Source organism: Cebidichthys violaceus, unplaced genomic scaffold, assembly GCF_023349555.1.
Source record: "Cebidichthys violaceus isolate CVI_PGR_0920_01 unplaced genomic scaffold, fCebVio1.0.p SCAF_3, whole genome shotgun sequence".
Classification (NCBI taxonomy): Eukaryota; Metazoa; Chordata; class Actinopteri; order Perciformes; family Stichaeidae; genus Cebidichthys; species Cebidichthys violaceus.
The window spans coordinates 18,158,067-18,182,347 of NW_027176483.1; the positions used below are offsets into that span (position 1 = coordinate 18,158,067).

Here is a 24,281-nt window from a genome sequence, read left to right on the forward strand (position 1 = left end):
CCCCAAGTGGGCCTGGCTTGACCAGATAATAAAATGTGTGGCGAAATGTCACAAATAGAGCTGGATGATTTGTGTGAAAAGGCCAGGTGTGTTATTTATGCCCTCTAGTGGTGGCATGTGTGAATGTATTTGATTATCAGACATTAAGCAACAGACTTGCTGGAATAGAAAGATTGTTTAATGTGTTTAATATTTGAAAATGTATCTCCTATTACAATGTTTAGACACTCCAAGCTCCACTATAATAGACACTGTTACCACAACAATTATATACAGACTATTTAAATTATTTCCCTTTTTTTGAAATTCCATTAATTCTCTAGGTACTTTACTACAATGTCTAAGATAAGAAGCACAATAAATAAATAAATAGAAAATAAATAAGACACAATCACCATTCCAACTTCCATACCTTTTTTTATTTCTTAGGCAAGACTGACTCCATGCTAAGACACTTCATGTTGGTTTTAAAGCCCTCTAATGTCCAAGACATTTTTCCACTTTTTGGTCCACCTGGTCGCCTTTTGTAATAATACATGTATAATCTCAACACTGTTATGCACAATCATGTTAATTAAATCTCTTTGTTCAGGACAAACTTGGCTATCAGACTATGTACCCTACAGTGATTCCACATAAATGTATAAATAGTTGTATCACCATAACAAATACAAAAGAAAAACAAAAAGGGAAATTGAATCTCAGATATTAATTCAAATCACACATAACACAATAGTGAACAAGAGTTTTTGGCTTTTGGAATTTGTTCTTCTAGGCCTTGGTCAGGGTAAAATAAACATTGTAGCCAACATAGATCAAAACTATTTACATTACAGAAGCCAAATAAAAGGTGTAAAAGTGATTCCATTGTGCGTGGCCTCTGAGATCAGCACTGAAACGCACACTACCCAGACAGCAACACAGCCTCTGATTTGTCAACATATTCAACCCAATGCATTATGGGATATAGTATCTTGCCATTAGTTGGCTTTAGCTGATGGCTAACGACAACAACAACTCCTTTGAAGATGGATACAAAGATAACTAACTTTTATAAAAACACTTTTATTCCATGCTGGATTACAAAGCTTCTGAAAGGGACAGGATCGCATCAGAACCGTCATTGGAAAGCTACAGCGGCTACAAAGTGAGTTACTAGGCTACAGCGTCAAGTTCTATTTATTGCTCTTCTTTCAATTAGGAAATTTCTTACATAACTGATACTAAAAGTCATAGTGTAGCATGTCGAAAAAAGTGATGAAAAAGTCATAGTATAGTATGTTGAAAAAAAGTCCTGAAAAAGTCATAGTATTGTTTGTCGAAAAAAGTCCTGAAAAAGTCATAGTATTGTATGTCAAAAAAAGACAAAAAAAGTACTTGTTTAGTACGTTAAAAAAGTCCTGAAAAAGTCATAGTATTGTTTGTCAAAAAAAGTAATTAAAAAGTCATAGTATTGTGTGTCGAAAAAAGACAAAAAAAGTACTTGTTTAGTACGTTAAAAAAGTCATGGAAAAGTCATAGTATTGTATGTCAAAAAAAGACAAAAAAGTACTTATTTAGTACGTTGAAAGAGTCCTGAAAAAGTCATAGTATTGTTTGTCGAAAAAAGTCCTGAAAAAGTCATAGTATTGTATGTCAAAAAAAGACAAAAAAAGTACTTGTTTAGTACGTTAAAAAAGTCCTGAAAAAGTCATAGTATTGTATGTCAAAAAAAGACAAAAAAGTACTTGTTTAGTACGTTGAAAGAGTCCTGAAAAAGTCATAGTATTGTTTGTCAAAAAAGTAATTAAAAAGTCATAGTATTGTGTGTCGAAAAAAGACAAAAAAAGTACTTGTTTAGTACGTTAAAAAAGTCCTGAAAAAGTCATAGTATTGTTTGTCAAAAAAAGTAATTAAAAAGTCATAGTATTGTGTGTCGAAAAAAGACAAAAAAAGTACTTGTTTAGTACGTTAAAAAAGTCATGGAAAAGTCATAGTATTGTATGTCAAAAAAAGACAAAAAAGTACTTGTTTAGTACGTTGAAAGAGTCCTGAAAAAGTCATAGTATTGTTTGTCGAAAAAAGTAATTAAAAAGTCATAGTATTGTATGTCAAAAAAAGACAAAAAAAGTACTTGTTTAGTACGTTAAAAAAGTCATGGAAAAGTCATAGTATTGTATGTCAAAAAAAGACAAAAAAGTACTTGTTTAGTACGTTGAAAGAGTCCTGAAAAAGTCATAGTATTGTTTGTCGAAAAAAGTAATTAAAAAGTCATAGTATTGTATGTCGAAAAAAGACAAAAAAGTACTTGTTTAGTACGTTAAAAAAGTCCTGAAAAAGTCATAGTAGTGTCTGTCAAAAAAAGACAAAAAGTACTTGTTTAGTACGTTGAAAGAGTCCTGAAAAAGTCATAGTATTGTTTGTCGAAAAAAGTAATTAAAAAGTCATAGTATTGTGTGTCGAAAAAAGACAAAAAAGTAATTGTTTAGTATGTTGAAAAAGTCATGGAAAAGTCATATTATTGTATGTCGAAAAAAGTAATTAAAAAGTCATAGTATTGTGTGTCCAAAAAAGTCAAAGTATTGTATAACGAAAAAAGTAAAAAAAAAAAAAAGTCATGGTATTGTATAATGAAAAAAGTTAAAAAGTCATAGTATTGTATGACAAAAGAAGTAAAAAAAAGTCATAGTATTGTAAAAAAAAAAGTCATAGTATTGTATGTCAAAAGAAGTCAAAAAGTCATAGTATTGTATGTCAAAAGAAGTCAAAAAGTCATAGTATTTGTATGTCCAAAAAAGTCATAGTATTGTATGTCCAAAAAAGTCATAGTATGGCATACTATACTATGATATTTATATGACATACTATCGTATGACTTTTTATGACTACCACAACTGCAACTGCTACAACAATTACTACTAATACTATTATAACTACGACAACAAAAATTACAACAACTACTATTGCAACAACTTCAACTGCTCCTAAAACTACTACAACAACTTCTAATACTAGTTGATTTAATAGTTTCCTAATGTTTGTTCCATAGTTCTCCTCTCATCCGGGCTCTTCAAGTCCCTTTGTTCATTCAGTCTGGACAGAAAACAAAGTAATTTACACCAACATTTACAAAACACAGGAACATAGAAACACCGAAAAAAGGATGTGGGGATGTCCACCGCATATCTAGATAACCGTTCATTTTATGTACTTCACACTTTGAGGGTGTATTGCTGGGGACCCAAGGGATTTTGCACGTATTTGGTGCAATTTGGACATCTGACACGTTCAGTATTAACACACTTTGTACTGCAGTCCATCATATTGTCCGCAGCGGGGTCACTTACAGTCACTGCACTTCCTTTTGCTCCTGTATGCTGGACAAAGCCTGCTAATGTCACATGGGTGCTGGATAAAAGTTTACAACCAAACACTTCTTTACTTTCTTGAGCAGTACTGCGTTTTTTTCCGGAGGACGGGAACACACACAAAAACACATAACAGACACAAAATCATTCAAATACAAAAATGTTCTCATTTTACTGACGCAGTTTCCAGCTGTTTTTCCGGGCCACCTCTCCTCACCTTGATGTCCTCGTCTCCATCGAGTGTGCTGTGCCTCCCCCAACACCTTGAGCCTTTTCTCTGAGAACCAACAAAGAAGACAAATGAGCTCCCTAAAGGAGCTGTAATTTCAGCTTCAGTATTCTGAAGCTGATGTCTGAATATCCTTGTCTATTGCAGACCATTTGTTAAAATTTCATGAATTTCTAAGAAGTTCGTAAAGAATAAAGAGGCCATTGAATTCAAAATATGTTGCTTTCAATATTCAACATTGAACACAACGCAGCTGGTAATGAGAACACATGTCCTATACCTCAGAGCTTCAGCACAGAGAAGATGCTCTCTCAGTTGTTCTGCATAACGTTCCTTTTCTTCCCAGATGTCATCCATTGAGGCCGTATATCTACAGGTGTGTGACAAATAAAAGCATCTGCCTTTACATGCAACACAACTGACAGTTAAACTACATCCTACAACAATAATACACCTTTATAAATGTTGTTATATTTAGTATCGTTTGTATTACAAACTAATGTAAACTAAATCCTCTTGTCCATTATGGTAGGTGTCAGTTTGCACCTAGAAGTTGGCAATGCAATCAACCAAAGAATGCAAAGAAGAATATGAAGCCGGCTCCATAGCACTGAAGAGTGGAGAATATTCATGAATACATTAATGGACAAAGATACGCAGGATTTGGACAAACCTGAAGACTCTTCAATAGTTCCCACTGACTGAGTAAACACAAATCTACCTGCAACCATCTATACAATAAAAATAAATAAATGAAATCATCAGAATTTTGAGTTGCATTAATTTAAAGTTAAACCATATTGCACACATTCAAACCAGCTTTGATGAATGAATGAAAAAGTGTATATTCGTACTGATAAAACATTTGATTTATTGATTAATAATTTTATTAAAATCAAGCAAATATAAAAATGTGTTTATAGAAAACACTAAAATTACCTATTTCTGTGACAATGGGGTCTGACATCTGCCTACAATTATGGGAATAATGGTGAGACTTCATGGCCAATTGTATCACCTTAAAAAGGAGAATTTTTAACATCAGATATGCTGAAAATGCTTGTAATAGTTGTCAAGACGGTCACTCACACACCACTTGTTTCCAATTATGTTCATTCCAGATGGTAGAATAATTAAATCAATCAATCAGTCATTATTCTAAATAATCAATCATGTTTGTATTATATACAATCTTATTGGAGAGTAGCGGGTGTGACTTTGCTCTAATAGTTTTTTTGTTTTTGTTTTACGTAAATTACGCGCTTGTCTAGTGTTACCTTTATGTGCCAGAATACCTCTCCAGGCGCGAGACAAGTACTGCTGCTGAAGTCGTCCTCGAGGCAGTTTTTTTTAAACTACCTCACAGTCAATGGGATATTCTACGGCTTTAGTCTAAAGCATGAAGGCGCTAACATTTGGGCTGAGCCTTATTCGACAGTAAGTGCAGTTGACGTTCATATTCAGTGTTTATGATAAATGTCACGTTTGGCTCCGAGTAGTGCTGCCTGTTGCTCCTATTAATAGACCGCGTCAGTCTGTAGTCTCTCCTTCGACCTATTAACGTTAGACAAGTTATTTTTGATAAAGTTATGGGTCTATGTATATATTTATATATATATATATATATATATATATATATATATATATATATATATATATATATATATATATATATATATATATATATATATATGTCATATGTGTGGGAAATAGTAGCTAACTTGTTAAGCCTCTTCATGTAGACTAGCAAGTCAGTACATTGCGTTATAACGTTAACTAAGTTGCATGACTTCAGTCCTCAGTCCGCATCATTTGGCATAACGTTGGCTGTTTACATGCTAACCCGAGCGTGTGTCAATGACCCTGATGACAGCTGGCATTAACGTGCGTCTTGGTGATCGGGTTACGAGGGGACTGCGCTGAATACAGCTGTAAACGACCAACAAGACGCATTGTGGTCCTATCACGCCGACCACTTGACGAGGTGGTCTGGAACTGAGACACGTTTGAACAAATAATCTTTGCAGTACAAACTATAAAGCTTCCCGACAAGGACGAAACCGGAAATAGAAGTCTTCATGTTTTCTCTTCTCTAGTTGGCTCGTAAGCTGGTAGCCGAGGGTTATGAGTTGCACCTATACTTATGAATAAAATAATTCAATAATCTGTCATCTGAACTAAGACGGCAAAACTTTGTATCACTACCCATAACTGCAGTGGTGGCTCTTTACAACTTCACTATTTCCGTGCTTACCTTTCACAATAAAAGCCTTGGACATATACTGTATGCATCACTGCTTACCAGAGGGAACCTACATTAATTTAGAGCTTGTCTCTAAGAGGAAACTCAACACTAGAATATATGGTTTAGAAATCTGGTTTAATATGAATACACTAATACCACTACTAATAATAATAATAATAATAATAATAATAATAATATTAGTAATAAAATTAAACAACTGAAATCCATTTTTTCCTATTGTAGATTTATTTCCAGGTTACAGGTAGAACCATTTCTACTAAATGAAACATTTCTATCAAATGGGTGTGCATTAGTGTCAAGATAAATTATGCCATTAAAACCAGAATCCATAAAACATGTGAAAATGAGTTTTGATTTAGTTAATCACCAGACTGAGACTGGTTCCAGCTTCTCCACTGGTACGGAGCAGATTAAATAGCTTTGGATTTTGGACTGTCACACAAAACAAGCAATGGGAAGACTTTGAGTTATCTTGGCCTCTGGGAAATTGTGAAAACTGTTTTCTGATGTTTTATAGACTCAAAGATTAAATAATCAAATAAAAAAAATATTGTTAGATTAATTGATGTCTAGTTGACACTGCCACGGCAACTGTCAAATAAAACAGGGCCCACCTTTTAGGGGACATGCCGGAAAGCTTGAGCCTGAATTAACAGGATGTTTGATCATCTGCCCTACTTCAAGGTGCTTAAGCAAAACATGATGAGGAGAAATATATCCATGTGTATGATATGGTAAAAAGCATGAAATCAAATTTATGAACCGTAGCTTCTATGAGCTTCTTTAACTAATCTGTAAATGATATTAGCTTCTGTACTCTGGCATTGATAAGTCATTTATTTTCTGCAGTGGGGAAACGCAGTACAATAAAGAAGGCCTGCTACAAGGTAGAGTACGACTGAAGATGCACTATCCCGTGTTTTCTCTGGGTCTTACTCTCATCTTTCCGTCTTCCTCCACACAGGCCAGGCCATAGATTCGGCCTTGTCTGAGATCGGGCTGCAGCAGGCCGAGGCAGCAGGCCGTTACCTCAAAGATGTTGACTTCAGCAACGTGTTTGTCAGCGATATGCTGCGGGCCCAGCAGGTACGATGCTTTACCTTTACAGATGGACCTTTATCTTAGCGTGGGAAACGTCTGCTCTTCTTCTGTATGGAGAGACAATGTCAGTATGTCACATATGTTAGTATGTGATGGGATGATGATGATGATGATGTGCATTATTTCTTCCAGACTGCTGAAACAATAATAAAACACAACCGTAGTTGTTCTGGTGTACAAATGGTGTGTGACCCTTTACTTAAAGAGAAAGTGAGTGGCATTTCTTTTGTGTGATTTTACAACAAAACGTGTTTTTTCATCGGGATGTAGCATTTTCTTCAGATCTATTTACTTATTAATAGATGAACCTGAGTCCTCCAGTCAGTGACTTGTTATTTTTCAGAGCTTTGGGACAGCTGAGGGGCAGCGGGTGCAGGACGTGAGAGAGATGGCCGAGGCAGCGGGTCAGTCGTTTCCAGACTTCACCCCTCCAAAGGGGGAGACTCAGGAGCAGGTGAGGCCGGGGTTGTGCCTGTTGAAGTTCAGTATCTGTTTCTCTGTTATTGCATCATTTATACAGGTAGTATTTATTTCTCTCTCTGTCAGTTTGAGAATTGAAACATACTGCTCGGTAGCAGTCATTCGTTATGCATTGACTCCTCACACATCGGATAACGTTTGTGTCCTGATAATAAATTATGTCCCTTTCAGTAAGTTATACTGGCATACAGTGCATAGAAAATGATTCACCCCCTTTGACATTTTCATATTTTATCTTCTTTCAACATTGAATCAAATAAACAACTGAAATCAAACAGAAAACTGATTTAATGTGTTTTTTTGACACATCCAATCGTCTGGTCCGAATCACAGACGATTAGGTTTGGTTTATTTTTCCAATGTGATTTCTTCAATACTTGTAAATAACTATATATGTATGTAATATATGTATATACTGTATGTATGTTTATATATATATATATATATATATATATATATATATACATATATACAACTGGCAGTTAGTAAAACGAAGTTGTTGTTCATATACATCCAGCCTGAATGCCCTGATACAATGTACACTCACCACCACTAGCTGGCAGGAAACACTCATCTCCTCAGTCAAATCCCTTTCTCTGCATGGATGCAACATGCTTGTCTCAGGGCCTCTTTGCATCGAGATGATGCCAGAGCACCAGTGTGTGTGTGTGTGTGTGTGTGTGTGTGTGTGTGTGTGTGAGTGAGTCAGGAGGATCAAAGTACATGCCCTTCCACTGTCAAACAACTGCAGAGTGTTCGTCACTGCGCCTGATTAAAAAGTCACCACTTAGCTTTGTGTTCTTTGTGTTAGCGGCTGTGTGGGAGGAAAGTGTGTGCGGGGGCGTCGGAAGGAGGGATGTTCTATTTCAAGAAATACCTCCTGCAGGCTTCATCCATTAGATCTCGGCTTGGACGTTAACTCTGGTCCATCCCAGTACGTGACATCATGATGATGATGCGGGTATACAAAGATGGATTTGACGTAAGCAGCAAGCGCCCCCAATCAGTGTCAGCTACGCGCCTCCCTCCCAGCTTTTCCTCGACCAGTTACAGGTTGTTGAATCAGGACGAATCTGAAAAGCTGGCTTGTGTGTTTTTGATGGGAAAGGTTGTAAACTATGTTGTCTTGACAACCTTCATCTTCCATCCCTCACAGTTGCAGGTCATCACATTTCCACGACATATGAAAGGCAACGCAAGAGAAGCGTGGCACAGTTCATAACCGATGTTTTTGCTCTGTTCAGGTGAAAGAGCGGGTCAAAGAGTTTTTGGAGAAAACTCTCCAGCAAATTGGGTCTGAACACTGGCACGACAGAGGGGAGGATGAGCCTTCCTTCTGCGCTGCATCAGAAACGTCCCCTGTGGAGGGACGGGCGGACGACGGGGTCAGGGGTGTCCCAGTCCACGCTTTGGTCGTCACCCACGGCGCCTACATGTGCGTGGCTGTGCGTTTCTTTGTGGAAGAGTTACATTGCTCCTTGCCTCCCGGCTCTGACAAAGCACACATGTTCACTTTAAGTCCCAACACAGGTCTGTGTCGGTTTTTGCTTACCGTGAGAAAAGAGGATGACCGGTTCAAATTGTCAGGGATCCGCTGTGTGTTCGTCCACCGGGGGGGCCATGTTCAAAAGTAGCCGCTAAATGAACAGAGGTTTTTGAGAAAGGTAAGATGCAACACTGAAAGTTTACAATTTCCCTAGTTGTTCAAAACAAGCTTGCTTTTAAAAATACGATTTGTTTTATTTTCAGGGTACATGATGCCGTTTCGTGAGTTGAGCGCCTTTATTTCAACTCATAGTTTGTGCTGCAGGGCAGTGTCATCACTTGTCTGGCTGTTCATTACTGTAAATGTGGGCAGCTTTGTGCTCTAATGAGTCCATGTTTCTATATTTATTCTCCGGAAGTTCATAGATCCTACGTAGGAACACAGAGCAGAACTGCAACAGTGACTTTTGGGAAATCAGTGACTTTTTCATTGTTGGGAATGAACGCTTGGGTCAACAGGGGCAAGCGCATGCAAGAAGCAGTGCATGCATGCTGTGTGTTGTACTGTAGCATGTGGTTTCTCCACTTTTCACTCTACTCTCAGCTGTTGTCTCTGTGATCCTGTAATTGAAAACACTAGGAACGCTGAGCAGGTTAGAATATTTATTAAATCAGAAAATGTAGCCGTTACATGTCTCTGTGTCATAGTAAGGTACTGTATCCGTGGAAACTTGCCAACAGCGATGAAAGATCTTTTTCCCAATAAAACTGTGAAAAACACACATTCAGTCTACTCTGGCTCTCATTTGTTTATCTTTGCATAAAATAAATCTTTGATTTTATTACATATCCAAGCCGGGAACATTTCCATTTAAATCAGCATGCGCCTTCATTTGCATCATTGTCTGCATTTCTTTGATGTGCATTACTACTTTTGGACATTATTTGTCCAGGTCTAATATTTGCCAGTTATATAACCAATTGGCTGTGTGCATATCAACCATGTGATTGTTGGTTGGTGGGAAAAAGACTGTGCAGCAAGCGCCATAACCAACAACAGAGATGTTGACAGAAAACGTTGGTGAGGCACTTCCTGGTATTTTGTTGTAAAGGACCCAAATGTCAACGTGAACCCAAGAGGAGAGTTAAAAACACAAGACCCACATTCATTCCCAGTTCCTGACTTTCCTTCAATATGCAAGGATTTACTATAGAAAGTAGGTATAGACAAATCAGACAGACAATCCACAGAGTAGTTACCATTTATTTTTTTCACATAAGAAATAACACAACATGAAATGTATAAATAATAAAACGGTAGGCTAAGAAGAAAGTCATTTAACACATTTCAATAAATAAATATCTTTCCATCGCTGTGATTATTGGTGTCCGGCACCTGAATTTGATTCTGTTTATGACTGTATTATCTTAGGAAAGGGACGATTTTTCTTTTCAGTATGCGCTGGTCTATTTTTATTTAGTTTGTAAACTCCTTGTATAAAGCTTTACTGTATCAACAAATGTATGTATACATATTCATAATTACTTACAGATTACACATTTTTACATATGCAAAACAAACATTGCCACATCCGCCCCAAGGTTTAAAATTTAACTGACGGAAGAGGTCAGCAGGACGCTGGACCAAACTTGCTGCATGTTGCCAAACTTATCCGTCATCTGCTATTCAAACACAAGATCTGTACAAGCTGCTGTGATGTAACATGGTCCATTAAAACAAATTCTGAAGATTCTGATGATTTTATGAAATGATATCTGTTTTTCAGAAATTGTAAAATATATAATGCTTTCCTGTTTAAGAAACTCCCCTGCAGTGTCACTTTGACTCTACCAGCCCTTTGCAAGTCATTCTGTGGCTCCCACTGATACCGCAGTCCAGTAGAGCATCTACTCGCACTATGTAGTCAAACATAAAGCGACTTCAGAACAAACAAGAAGACTTGCGGCTTGACTTTTCACTTATTAAACTCAAGTTCAGTATCTCATTACTGTTCTGCTCGGTCTGCAATATTAGTCTTGACTGGACTGACAGGCCCGTTGGGCTGTAAGACCCGCAGGGGGTCATCACAGGAGGTGATGGTCTCTTTGGACACAGCACCGGCCTGGTCCTGATCGGGCTGCCGGTGATCTGCATCCTTGTGATCCTTGGCAGAAGGAGAGGGATGTGAGTGTGATCTTAATGGATCAGAGGGGTTCACCGCCTCACTCCTCCTCTGTCTCTTTACCAAGGGACCCAGGAACCTCTCCACCAGGGCGGAGGAGGGTTCAGGTGGCTCCTGGTGAGCAACTCGCAGCTCAGCTCCCCTCAGTTTGAGCAGCCGGCCCCCGCTTGTAGAGTAAAACACGTCACGGTGGTTCGCCACGTCTAACCAAATGCGCTGGAAGAGACAATCCTCTGTGTCCCTTTGCCTCTGTTGGGTGGAAAAAAAAGCAGACAAATACAAAATGTTACTGTTTGCCCTGCAGCCACTTCCTGACGTCACTCAAATGAAGTGCATCTAAAAATACTCACAGAGTTGTACAGCCGTCCCTTTGAGTCCATACAGAGGAACCGTTTTCTTTTCAAATCAAATATTGACACAAAGTTGCTTGTAGCTGTTCTTACTGGTAAAATCACTGTAAGAAAGCAGGTTTAAACACGCCATCATTAGTTATAAATGACAAAAATAAACTCTTATGCACTGCATTGTTAAGAATATTTTGAACATGTCTGGCTGGCCGAAGTATTGTTTGTTTGTTTGTTTAGATGACATGCACTATCCATGTATTTCCAAACTTTTATCATGTATAAATACATTTTTTGTCCATTGTTTTATACATTTAGGACAGATATATATATATAAAGCATGTTATTGCCCTCTGAGAAATTAAATGAAGCATAAATCAGACAAATGATTGCATTTAGCGTTCAAAGGGCATTTACTTTCTAGAATTAACGTAATAATCTTAATGAAACAAATTGTGTTTTTTTACGGATGTAGGCAGACTTACCCAAAGCGTTTCTGGAAATGCCTTTTCTCATTGATCCACTCAGCTCCAAGTAGAAACGACTGGTACCGGCTGCTGTATCCGCATGTGCTGCTGTCTTGAAGCTGCTCTGCTGATGTTGTAAACGCTGCTCTGGGTCCCGGAGCCTCGGTGTACAATCCACCGGTACAGACACATGTACGGCAATCAGGATGAGTGAGAAGAAAGCCGGTTGCATGATCGATGGGGATGCCGTGCTCTCTTTGCTCTTAGCAGCACAAATGTTCAGGTTGGTGTGTGAGCAGCTACTGGAGGAGGAGAAAGTCCAACAGGTCTATTTAAACAGAGGGTCAATGACTCATTTACCAAAGGTGACCCAAAGCCTAGCTTTTCCATGGTTAAGAGTCGTCTAGAATTCCAGCAGGCTCAAGCTGGAGAATACTATTGTATCTGTGTAAGAGAACATTAGTTTACCACTCTAAATGGAAACATCTCTGTGGGAATATTCTGCTATAGATGGAAGCATATCATTTATTCTTTAATCAAACCTTTAAAAAAAAAAAATCCAACATAAAGATTAAACTTGTAACTCCAGAGGCAGAGAAGAGAGGATGAAGATGTGAAAGGATGATGGAGACGGTTGTTCAACTTAACTCGTGTCTATGATCAACAAAAAGACGGTAAGAAATACACGCTTCCCAAACTACTCATGAAGTCCTGTTTGTTTGTTTGACTTGAAGTTTGTTTCATTCAGACTTTAAATTCTCAACAATATCTCTTCTGATCTGAGTAACATTACAAGAAGAGTTGGGGTTCTGGCACAGCAAATCCTGTAGTATAAAGAACAACCCTGATCATTTAAATACATTAAATTATACCTTTACAACTTAAGTATAAACTACTGATGCACCTCCTAATGACTATTTCATTCTGTTACCTTGCTCATTATTAAATGTACACTTCCTTTCACCAGCGTGTATATTTCTGAAAGCTTTGTAGCCTCATTTATAGTGTTTTTAATATATTTTACCTCATTAGAGAATCATTAGAAAATTCTTGACTCTTGACCTCACGCTTGCTTCCTTCAGTACGTTTTGATCGACTGATATTCTTCAGGCTTTTTTGCTCCAGAAATGTTTTACAATCTGAACAGTGAGTCAGGTATATTCAGAGGAACTGATCAGTGGCATGACTAAACACGTTCGGCTCCCTGGAAGAATATTACACCACAGAGAAAGGTTCAATGTGCTCAGGAGGGCAGTGGCAATATTTTGCTTCTTGATGAGGAGAATAAACAGTAACGGAAACATAGAGTATCATTTCTTTTTTTAATCAAGGTTTGTTGCTTTGTAAATCGTGTCTTGAAACTTTCCTGGAAGGAACTAACTCAGTACTAATAATAGGTGAAATAAAGACGAAGGTTTGAGTTATTTTTAGTTTGCTATGTTGAGTTGCAAAAGCAGTTGTTAACTTTCAGAGAAACTTCCTTGAAAGAACTGCTCCATTTAAACCCAAGTCAATATTAATTAACGATTTATGTATTATGTTAGTTTAGCATTTCATTCAAATCAATATATTGGAAGTGTACCAATTGAACACATAACTGTGTCCTGGAAACTTAGTATGAAATTCCAGGAAAATGACACCATTAGATAAAGTGCACTAATGTCTTTTTCAGTTTCATTTCATTTCCATACATTTGCTTTAACATCCCTCTAAATGTGGCCCTTCACCAGAAGAGGGCGCCACATACTGACTCATGGTAATTCATTGAACATGACTTTGGCTTGAGGTTTAACGTTGTCACAGGCATTCACAGCTTCTCCCCCAGTTCCTCTAACAATCTGTGTTCAAGCAACCAGCAACCTCAACGCACTGAATCACAACAGCTTTTACAAAACGTCTTTTATTATCATCTCAGGAATACAGTTGACTGCTGTGCACAGCACATACGTACAAAAATAAAAGGAAAACCATTTGTAATATAGTATTTTACTTACTCATCATCATATTTTTTCAGAAACAAATGATTGGAGAAGTCTGTTGTCTCAAACTAATTTACAATCATTTCAATAATCGGAACTAAGGCAGAAGGTGAGGTATATGTTAAAAAAGAGGAGGGGGACTCAGAGGAAGCACTCTCCCCTCAGTGCAGGAATAGAAAACTGAGAGAGAAACACAAAGGCTGCCGGCACACAGGGACACACGCACACACTCAGACACACACACACACACACACACACACACACACACACACACACACACACACACAAGTCTGATCCCAGATCCTTCCCACAGACCTCCAGTTCCCTGTGAACCAACACATTTTAAAACCAGCTGAACAGGTATGAGAAGCACAATGGCAAAATCCAGACACTGGATCCTTAATCAAAAGGTGGAACACATACCTAGTCCATTCTCTACATGCATAATGCAGAATTAAGGAAGTAAGTGTTAATGTTGAAAGATGGTATACCAGTAACAAACCTTCTCTCGGTTTCTTCTAAATCGTTCAACCTTTTCTGCCTCTCGAAACAACATCATGCAAAAGTTGCAGGACTTGTAACAGAGTAATATTTCTCAAGCTTTAAACACCAAGCTAAGTTGCTTTTGGTTTACACAACTTATCAGGTGTCCCTTACTACTTGAGGAGCCATTGTAACTTTACAATTCCCATTCAACTCATCGCTTATTGTGCTGACAGTGTCCTCTGAAACATACCAAAATAAATCAGAAATGACATCCGGTAATAACCACAATGTTGTCATCAAAAACAAGTGTTTGTCATCTTGCATGTGAGCTTGTTTTGATGAAAACGTAGCAAGGGAAAACAACATCCACCCCTGCTCAGTAAATATTACTCCATAAAAATAAAAAATGAACTTTTAAAAAATATATTTTGACCAATTAGCCAAAATACGTCTCCAGCCAAATCCTCACAGCCACAAAATCAGTGCAGAAAAAAAAGGTGATCATAGTGATGTAATAAATAAAGGCTTATTAGTCAGAATGAGTAATAAGATGCTCAAGGAAAAATCCCCCAAACGCAGTTATCAAAGGTGTCAATACTGAAAAACATTAAACGTGACATCCTGGGACTCTACGCTTGTTCTCTCGGATCACAGTATATACCGGACAACTTGTTTAACTCAAGTGTCCATTTCCTGGAAGCGTTTGATTCTTTTTAAGTGGCCTTTTGCTACATAACTACCAGCTCAAACCACAGACAGTGCTTGCTCTTGGCAGACATCCCTCTCGCCTTAATCCTCTCCTGTGAGGAGAGCAGAGCACATCAGCTTGCACAGACAATGCCCTGTTATTCCTGACTCAAGGTAAATCGATCTGATACCATCTCTACTGTCGCTTTGGCAGAAACAGAACATGACAGGAGTGCACTCAGCTGGACACACACACACACACACACACACACACACATGCTTACAAACACACCAGATACTGCACATTCGTCTCTGCTACTAGACATAAGCTGGAGCTTAAAGAGCACGTAAACCATAGCTCACAGACATTTTGTCAATGCGTTACAGTAATGATAGGAAGGGCATGAGGTAAAATATGATAACTATATATCTATAACAGCCTTGTTACATTCCCTTAATCATATGTCACCAAACTGGCCTGACTGGTGGTTTGCTACTTACAGAATATTGCAGGTCAAGTACCAAAATAGAATAACGGAATCCAAAATCATTAAAAATCCAGCTCAATCGCACCACATTTCAACATTAAATAGACTCTGCTCAGGAGTACGAGACAGGATGCAGAGTCATTCATAGCTTCATTGCACATTACAAGACCATTCATGTCTTGAAGAAGAAAAAACAGGTGCAGAGCTCTGTAAGACGACAAAAGTCGCTGAGATGGGCCAGAAAACACGCCTCCATCAGAAACACAAAGGGCAGAAAGCCCATATCTTCGACCTTGGTACAAAAATGGCTCAGATGAATGGGACAAGAATCCCAGGGCCCTGTGCTGACCGTCCAGTCTGACATCGACCGACGAGGGGCCCACTAGTCTGATGCTCAGGTATTTTACCCCACATTATTCACATCCTCGCCGAGTTAAACAAACAACCAGTGCCACATGCTGAGTGCCATCTACGTCATCCGTACGTCATTGCTATCTTCAACTGTGCTTGCTCTTTGTCCTCCTCACCCTCTTTGTTTCCACAATGGAAAACTACGGTATCTGAAAGAGGAGCGCGAGCAGTTGTTGAATTCAAGTATGGTATGCTGCACACAAAGCCCGGATGAACATCGCTATTGTAACCCTTTGGTTCACTGCTTTTTGCAACATTGCTCATCTTTCTTTTTTTTCTTTTTTTTTACAAGAAGCCATCCTGTGACTCAGCGGTCAATCTGAATAATGCATAAGTAGCTTAAGAATCTGGGACCAATGAGCGCAATCCACATCATATAAATGTCAGACGGACTGAGTTACCTGAAGTATTGTTCACATATCCCAGGATCATGATCTCTGAAGCAGTTCCAGTTCCCTCTGAACCAAACTAGAGTATCTACACTATTTCAAATGAATGCATCAGACCATCATGTTTACAGTGAATTGCCTCATTGACATCCACTGTCACAAACACTGTACTCTTTGTGCCAAATATCATCAAACCGCTCCCATCTTCACTTTTGCTATAAAGTCAACATTTCCAAAACAAATTTTCAAAACTGAAATCGAATAAACTAGCAAGGCTACAGACCAGATGCAACAGATTCTGATGATGAAACAGAACTCAATTTAAACTGGAGGGAGATATACAGCAGACATAAATGGAGGACATTTCCCTTCATAGTGTCAGGTCTATGATATTCTGTTACACAGACCTCCAACAATGAGGAAAACAAGCCTTTCAAATTGAGAAGCTCTCAAACTGAGCAAGTCCACATATATACTTGAAAGAAATGCATGCCCACATGTTTACTACACAGTCACACACTCAATCTGGCCTGATGATCCGGCTACAAAAGTAAAACCTGGGATTGTCAAAGCTCCCTTGGACATGATAGGGGGCGGATGAGTGCTGACTCTAAATCTAGCTTTCCATATTAGCAAGAGGCTCCACTGGGTGCCTGTGCGGCATTGAGTCTCAATTACTTAATTGATCTAATTATGGAAAGAAAATAAAGTGGAGAAACCTCCGGCCCTCTAGGAATTGGGCTAAAGCTGCCCGGTGGTGTCTGAGGGAGTGATGACTTGCGTTTCATTCCTATTTCTGACTTGAGCACCGTGTCTCTTGCATGCAAGGGCAAGGGGGCCGCAAGTAGGAATTCAAGGCACCGCCACCTCATGACGAAGCAACAAAAAACACCGCCATATTTGCAAGTGCCCTAGTTGCCCTGACAGTGACAGAGACAATTGAACATAGAGAATGGGAAGCGCTCGAATCCTTGATGAATGACAACAAAAAAACATTTTCAGTAAACAGGCATTCTTCTCTGTAGAAATTTCATGCACACATTTCTCTTTTTCTTCTTCTTCTTCTTCTTCTTCTTCTTCTTCTTCTTCTTCTTCCCCTTCAGGAAATGGTGCTTTGAGGTAATAACGTATCCATTTCATTTTCAAAAGGATGAACTGTCATCCACCGACAGGGCAAGGACTCAACCAATTCCAGCAAGCACCCATATAAACTGAGGGGATAAACGACACCTCTCCATCCCCATCATATCACAAAATGATGAAAATCATAAAAGCAGCAAAGAATGGCATTTCCATAATTTCTAATACAAAGGAAGCTACCCAAATATACATATAAAGTTTGAATAAATACTATCAGATATAGTGGTATTTCTTTCTTTTAAAGTCCAAGATGTCTTTTGTGTTTGTACGTACGTATACAGTATTTATGTTACCTGGGAAATAATCCACATGTGCAAATAAGTTTGTTATTGCCAGTTTTTGCTCATCATATTCGGGGTAGGAAGTGCGTTACAGTCATGGCAGTGGTGGCCTTGTTGCCTCTCTTCACGCGGCCGTGCTTGCTGAGTGCTATGTAGGAGCCTCTGTAAACCAGAGACTCGTAGGCGTTGTAGTTGTTTGCGAGCAAGCTCTCCTTGAACTTGCACTCGTCATGGAAGACTGTCTGGAGGGGACAAAGAGACACACAGCGTGCATTTTAATGAACTGCTCAAGAAAGTGGCAATTTGTAGTTTGAAGGGGTGGGGGAACATTCAAAATCTCTTTAAAAAGATTCTGTGCAATGCACAAATTAATAAAGCTAAAGATTAGATTGCACACAGCAATGTTAGAGTTATCTTTGTGCAATCTCCCAGCAGCGCTAACAGCTCTTAAATAATAGGTGTATTGAGTTTTCTCCTTTAAATATGTATCAATTGAACTTAACTGAACTCAACACAGTGAGCCACATCTACTACTAAATGTGCTAATATTCAACACACAAAAAGGAAACTCTTTGGAGGGATTCACAGCAAAAAAAACTGCGCTTAGATTTGACTGAACTGCAGAAGAAATAGATTTACATTTTGAGAGATTTGTAAAGAGTTAAAGTTGATACCACTCTCCTGTTTGTACGGTAAATATGAAGCTGCAACCAGGAGACGCTTAGCTTAGCTTAAAGCAGGAGGAGACAGGTAGCCTGGCTGTATCCAAAGGTAACAAAATAGGCCTACCGGCACCTCTAAAGCTCACTATATCAAGACATAACACCTTATATCTTGTGTTTTTAATCAGTCGCCCGGCAAATAAATCCAAGTAAAAACCAGAACTCCACCTTTTTTCACATTGGAAAGTTAATAAAAATCAGCATCTACGCATTATATCTTGTTTGTTTAATCTATACAAAAACAGAGCCAGGAAGAGAGAGACTAGCTATTTTGTCTCCCCGTTTCCAGTCTTTATGCTAAGCTAAGCTAATCGTCTCCTGGCTACAGTAAACAGACATAAATCTTCGCAAGAAAGCAAATAAACCTCTTTTCCAAAATGTCAAACTATTCCTTTAAAATTAAAACACAAAGCTCTTAAGGAACAATTAAAACGATACAATAAGGAACCATAACTGTATTGTAAACTTTTATATCAATTATAAAATAAATAATATGAGGAAGATTTTAGGTACAAGAGTACTGATCACTATTCTACATATAAAGTCCCGCTATATAAGTCTCTAAATACACATATCTGTCACTTAAGAACAATACGACTGCCCTGCTACAGTGCTGACAGTGTACGACTTGTACAGTGTGCAGCAGCAGAGCAAATACATCAGAAGTCATGTGGCCTAATTCAATCGCTTATCAGATCATCAGCCGACTCACAGGCTAACGCTTCATCACTCATAACCAGATAACCGACTCACATTGTGTCTGTCAAACATGTTGGCCACAGCGTGCAAACCAGTGGCCATGTGTCAGCAGGCTAAACACAATGTTTCCTCCCCGAGCACCAGCAACATTTATATATGAAGAGCTGTCTAACAGAAATTCTAAACATAAATCTTATTCTGGGTTATGAGGATTAGAAAGTTCAAGTTTAATTACATTTCAATTTCTAACATGAAAAATGGAGGTAAAACACTTATTTTCAACAAAAAAAACTCATATTTCAAAACATCCACCACAATCAGCAGCAGGATCACATTTATTAAGGCCTTTGGAAAGTTATATTCATAGAAATTATAATCGGAATTTACAGGCACACTGCATTTTAGTTATAATTATATGATTGCTGTATGTACCTCAGCCATTTAAAACCCAAAGAAAAAGGTCAGGTCAGTAGCAATGCTGAGAAACATGTTAACTCCTCACTGCTCTTATACATATAAAACCCTTTATCCGTCAGAGCCGCATCATTGTTATTAAGCTGTAGTGCTCTAACCAGGATCAGACCAGGGCTACCATGTTTCAAACCCAGGTGTTTTTTGAGGATGCATCAAAGATATATGAAAAATGTTAACGCTGTTGTGCATACATGCAAATTTACACTCAGTAATATGTTTTGCAGTATTGGGTGCTTCTCAGTAACAAGCACAACTGCATTTTGGTAAGCGCGCGTTCAACGTGAACTTCCAGATCGTGAGTGGAGCTTGATGGCCAGGGTCCCTATAGAAGCATCCCATTGGTTGATTTTAATGGTGTAAGGGTGTGCACGACTTGCTAGCTAGCTAAAGAGCGACTGATGTTGTACTTACGTTAACGTTACAACAGTAGTGATGACTCGTATTATTTAACTACAGTTACGATTTAGAACTTTACCCCTAGACCAAAAATTGGAAATTTTTGGTCTAGGGGTAAACCAAAAATTGGAACGTTAAAATTGGAAATAAAACGTTTGGGACGACATCGACCGGATGACTTAATCACGTCTCAAGATGGAAAGGATAAAAAAAGATAATTCAACCACGAGTGGTTCAAAAGGCAAACTTGGTTAACTGCTAGCATATATATATATATATATATATATATATACATATATATATATATATATGTATGTATATATATATATATATATATATATATATATATATATGTATGTATATATATATATATATATATATATATATGTATATATATATGTATATATATATATATATATACATATATATATATATATATATATATATATATATATATATATATATATATATATATGTATATATATAGCCATGATTTGCCAGGTTTTGCTTTCCATGTCTTCTTTTCGTAGTGGAAACTGTCTGGACAGCAATCCCATGTGGATAATGCCATTGAGTTAGGCCTACTGGGAACAACGTAGCGGCCTCTCAGCTTGACGGTGCGTACAGAGGTGGCATTGAAGAATTCAACCGTCAGACTGAAGGAAACAAGTATGTTCTCGCCAGAATTCTAACCTGTCTAAAACTTTGTGGAAAGTGCAAAATTCTGCCGGCTCGTTAAACCCTGGCACTTTAAAAGCATATTTGAGACTGTGTGGGAGGGAGACTCCAGACTAAGGAACCATTATGATACTCAACCCTATTTTAAGGGGACTTCAGCCATTATTCAAAATGAACTTTCGGATTGCGTGTACAATGTTTACAAGGATGAGGTTGCTCTAAAGATGACAAACGCACCTCTCGTTGCCGAGTAGGCTATATGACGTTGAGAGATCTTTAACATTGTCCTTTGGTGGTCATACGTGTTGGTATGGTACAATATGTCGCCAGATCTTCATTGTGTGATTTTAGATGCCATTATTCAGCTGGAATTGTTTCATCTCTGTTGTTGATACATTGGTCACAGCAATCGCAGTGTCTTCCCTCTCTGACTAGCGCGCAGCTTATTGGTTGTGAGAGTATGCTTCGATGTGATGTATCTGTATGTTTGGATTGCATCATCACATTTTCTTGTATGAATATTGTGTGGCCCCACCAACATTTTAGTTTTTTGATGTTGGAGGTGGGAGGAGCTGCTGTTGGGTGAGTTGGGCCTTTGCTTCTCAGGATGTGTGTGATGTGCACTGCCCTGCAAAATAAACGCTTTGCGTAAAAATCGATTTCCAGCTCTGCTGACAGGTTTCATTGCGTCAGGGGGTTTTCCCTCCTCCTCCGCCTACCCCTCCTCCTCCTCCTCCTCCTCCTCCTCACACACACGACCACATTACAAGCGTGTGGACTGAACCCTGCATCTGTTAACCTCATCATTATTTACCCATAGGGCACCAGGCCCAGCACACTTGCTTTAAATAGAGCTTCATAAATTCCTGATGTTAAATGAAGTTAAAATATAGGGATTTCGCAACATATAATGAGCAGACCCTCTGCTGACAGATAGGGCGGCATCTTTTTTGACTGGCACAAAAAAAAAAGGTGGATTGAGCTGTAAGTACGTCCTAATTCCAGGATCCCATTAACCAACATTGCTGGACAATAAATGAAATAGTGTGCATACCTACCGTTCCGTATAACCTTCCACGGCTGTTCATTGCGACAAACAACTCACTCCTCACCCCATATAGGCTCACCACTCCTCTGTCCACCGTAGAGATCTCTATTAGACCTGATACAAGACAAAGAATCATTGCATTAGAGTGAAAATAAAAAATGAAATACCAACCGATCATCCTGACTGATTCAGTGTTTAATGTAGCATTGTGCTCTCTCTCTCTTTTTCTCTCTCTCTATCCCTCTCTCTTTCTCTCTCTCTCTCCCTCTCTGCGTCTATGGGTGTAACCTTGCAGATTGCTGCGCAGCATGCCGAAGCCTTTGTTCTGCATCCTTCACCCCATCTTATATTTGCATCCAGGCGCGTGCCAATTAAGCGCATTCTTGCTATTGCAATAATTGCATTGACGTGCACGGCTATTGGGTCTCCAGACCGCCCTCACGGGGCTGCGTAAAAATAAGTTGTGTCTAAAAGCGTCCATACATTCATGTCATGGTTGAGTTGAGCTTGGGGAGGAGGGGGAGGAAGGGGGGGGGGGTGCTCAGCACTGATGGATACTTATTTTTTAATAGATTTGTATTTGCCGTGGAAGAAATTCTGCTCCCCCTCAAGAGTCGGATGACATATGATCATGCAAATGAAAAGAGGGGATAGACTAGCCTGCTCATCACAGATCCATGCGTATTGACTCTGCCGCTCTTTTATGTCTATTGCATTACATTGTTGGAGGTATAACTCACTGTACTGGTTTTCATTATGTACACCGTTTATCCTTCCGTCGGGGAGGACCTGAAGGTGAAACCCGATGCCCACGTTGCAGTAGAGCCTCCGCACTCTTTTGATGCCCAGCAGATAGTCACTCTCCCAGTTCAGCTCCGGTTTCTCCCCAGAGATCCCCAATACAGAGCGGGAGAAGAGGGTCTCCCATCGTTTCTCCAGTAAAGTTGCATTTGTCCTGCTGCTCGGTAAAGGGTACGCTGACACGATCCCCAGCAGAAAGCCCAGGAGAACCACCGCGGTCAGCGTCCAGTGCGGCGTGCCGGCCTCGCAGGACATACTGACGAGGAGCCTTTGCGCAACGGCCATCCGGTTTACCTTCGGGCCACGTGGTCGAAATTAATGACCCTAAAAATACCGCTCTTCTTGTTTTGCTTCCTTCGGCATGCTGGCTGAGGGTTATTTTGGGAGCGCGGATCAGGGCTTTGGGCATGAAACGCAAGCCCCGGTGCAGAGGAGGAGAGGAGACGGGAGAGTGCGCGGCAGAGCTGGAGGTGATGGTGATGGTGATGGTGAGGTTGGTGGTGGTGATTACCATGTTTTGCAGCTCCTCTGCGCCTCTCTCTCTCTCTCTCGCACACACACACACACACACACACACACACACACACACACACACACACACACACACACACACACACACACACACACACACACACTCTCTCTCTCTCTCTCTCTCTCTCTCTCTCTCTCTCTCTCTCTCTCTCTCTCTCTCTCTTTCCCCCCCCCCCCCCCCCCTCTGTCTCCCTCTCAGTAATAGTTCAGAATAAATCCTCCACCACTCACCAAAAACCCAGTTTCAACCTTGTCAGGGCTATCATCGCATCCCTAGATGACATCATGCTGACTTCGCCGCTGGGACAATACAAGGGTAGAGAGGGTGCTGACAGCAGGAAAAATACCAAAGTCTGTGGAGAGTTGGGGGGTGGGGGGGTGGGGGCTGACTGTCACTGCTGGACTCGAAGCGGAGAAAGCTCATTGGTGGCGTTCAGCGGCCGTGGGACGCGATGGGGCACACGGGTTGCTCCCAAATTGGGTCGATGGTCATATGCCTGTCAGGCCGTTTCCTTATTTAGAAGGAAGGTGTAAAAACAGGCCCACTTGTCACCGGAGAGCAATGACAGGGCTCTTGTGATCCCACTTCTTTTGCTGCGCCGTTCAAGACCCCCCACGTAAATCTGTGTTTTTCTGGGCACACAATGCTGGACCAGAGAGCCAGCAGGGTGCCCACCAATCCTGGGCCGCTAAGATCAGGGTTCGAGACCTCCGTGTCGGCCAGCATCAACCCTGCTGACGTGTCCTTGAGCAAGACACCCCCAGCCCCCCCACAGCTCTAAACAGCGGTTGGGTAACGGAGGCCCAGACTGGCATTTTTATAAAGTATCATATTTTTTTTACAGTACATCATAAACCGTGCATTTCGCACGGTGCACTCGTGAGAACTATGAGGAGCAAACTGGAGAGGCCCGTCATGAAACGGCACACATTCTCAGCATGCCATTCCCTGCAACATGAAAGCCTATCGTCTTTTCCATGTAATAGATAATGCCACCAGCAGCATGCCCATGCGTCAGTGACGCCAGTGCAGTTGCGCAGCAGCGGTCTCTCTTGCACACATCAGTTCCCCAAGATTTCCAAAGGATGGCACCATTTCCAAGGTCATGTTAAGCGTTGTCAGGAGACCAAACTCCAAAGAGATCTTTGGACATTTTAGGATACAAAAC

At 39.8% G+C, this 24,281-nt stretch overlaps 3 protein-coding genes across 3 annotated transcripts; 1 reads left to right on the forward strand and 2 right to left on the reverse strand.

Moving 5' to 3' along the window:
• Positions 1-4,888: 4,888 nt before the first annotated feature.
• On the forward strand, positions 4,889-9,690 carry tigara (TP53 induced glycolysis regulatory phosphatase a). The gene is made up of 7 exons (XM_068723267.1): positions 4,889-5,013; positions 6,692-6,729; positions 6,807-6,928; positions 7,076-7,153; positions 7,287-7,397; positions 8,668-9,087; positions 9,173-9,690. The coding sequence occupies exons 1-6, from the start codon at positions 4,976-4,978 to the stop codon at positions 9,055-9,057; spliced, it is 777 nt and encodes a 258-aa protein (XP_068579368.1). The 5' UTR covers positions 4,889-4,975; the 3' UTR covers positions 9,058-9,087; positions 9,173-9,690.
• A 468-nt stretch (positions 9,691-10,158) lies between these two features.
• On the reverse strand, positions 10,159-12,148 carry LOC137881485 (fibroblast growth factor 23-like). The gene is made up of 3 exons (XM_068723451.1): positions 11,921-12,148; positions 11,442-11,545; positions 10,159-11,340 (listed from the first exon to the last, which is right to left on the reverse strand). Exons 1-3 carry the CDS (start codon positions 12,132-12,134, stop codon positions 10,915-10,917), a joined length of 744 nt encoding a protein of 247 aa, XP_068579552.1. The 5' UTR covers positions 12,135-12,148; the 3' UTR covers positions 10,159-10,914.
• A 1,638-nt stretch (positions 12,149-13,786) lies between these two features.
• LOC137881512 (fibroblast growth factor 6-like) lies at positions 13,787-23,267 on the reverse strand. Its single transcript, XM_068723489.1, has 3 exons — positions 22,521-23,267; positions 21,791-21,894; positions 13,787-18,005 (listed from the first exon to the last, which is right to left on the reverse strand). Exons 1-3 carry the CDS (start codon positions 22,864-22,866, stop codon positions 17,829-17,831), a joined length of 627 nt encoding a protein of 208 aa, XP_068579590.1. The 5' UTR covers positions 22,867-23,267; the 3' UTR covers positions 13,787-17,828.
• Between the last annotated feature and the right edge of the window lie 1,014 nt (positions 23,268-24,281).

Coding starts and splice junctions, on each gene's coding strand:
- tigara (XM_068723267.1), top strand. CDS start 4,976: ATGAAGGCGCTAACATTTGGGCTGAGCCTTATTCGACA. Junction 6,929..7,075: donor ATATGCTGCGGGCCCAGCAG/GTACGATGCTTT, acceptor TATTTCTTCCAG/ACTGCTGAAACAATAATAAA. Junction 7,398..8,667: donor AGGGGGAGACTCAGGAGCAG/GTGAGGCCGGGG, acceptor TGCTCTGTTCAG/GTGAAAGAGCGGGTCAAAGA.
- LOC137881485 (XM_068723451.1), bottom strand. CDS start 12,134: ATGCAACCGGCTTTCTTCTCACTCATCCTGATTGCCGTACATGTGTCT. Junction 11,546..11,920: donor CATTTCCAGAAACGCTTTGG/GTAAGTCTGCCT, acceptor GCTTTCTTACAG/TGATTTTACCAGTAAGAACA. Junction 11,341..11,441: donor AGGGACGGCTGTACAACTCT/GTGAGTATTTTT, acceptor TCCACCCAACAG/AGGCAAAGGGACACAGAGGA.
- LOC137881512 (XM_068723489.1), bottom strand. CDS start 22,866: ATGGCCGTTGCGCAAAGGCTCCTCGTCAGTATGTCCTGCGAGGCCGGC. Junction 21,895..22,520: donor ACATAATGAAAACCAGTACA/GTGAGTTATACC, acceptor GTCTTGTATCAG/GTCTAATAGAGATCTCTACG. Junction 18,006..21,790: donor GTGGAAGGTTATACGGAACG/GTAGGTATGCAC, acceptor TGTCCCCTCCAG/ACAGTCTTCCATGACGAGTG.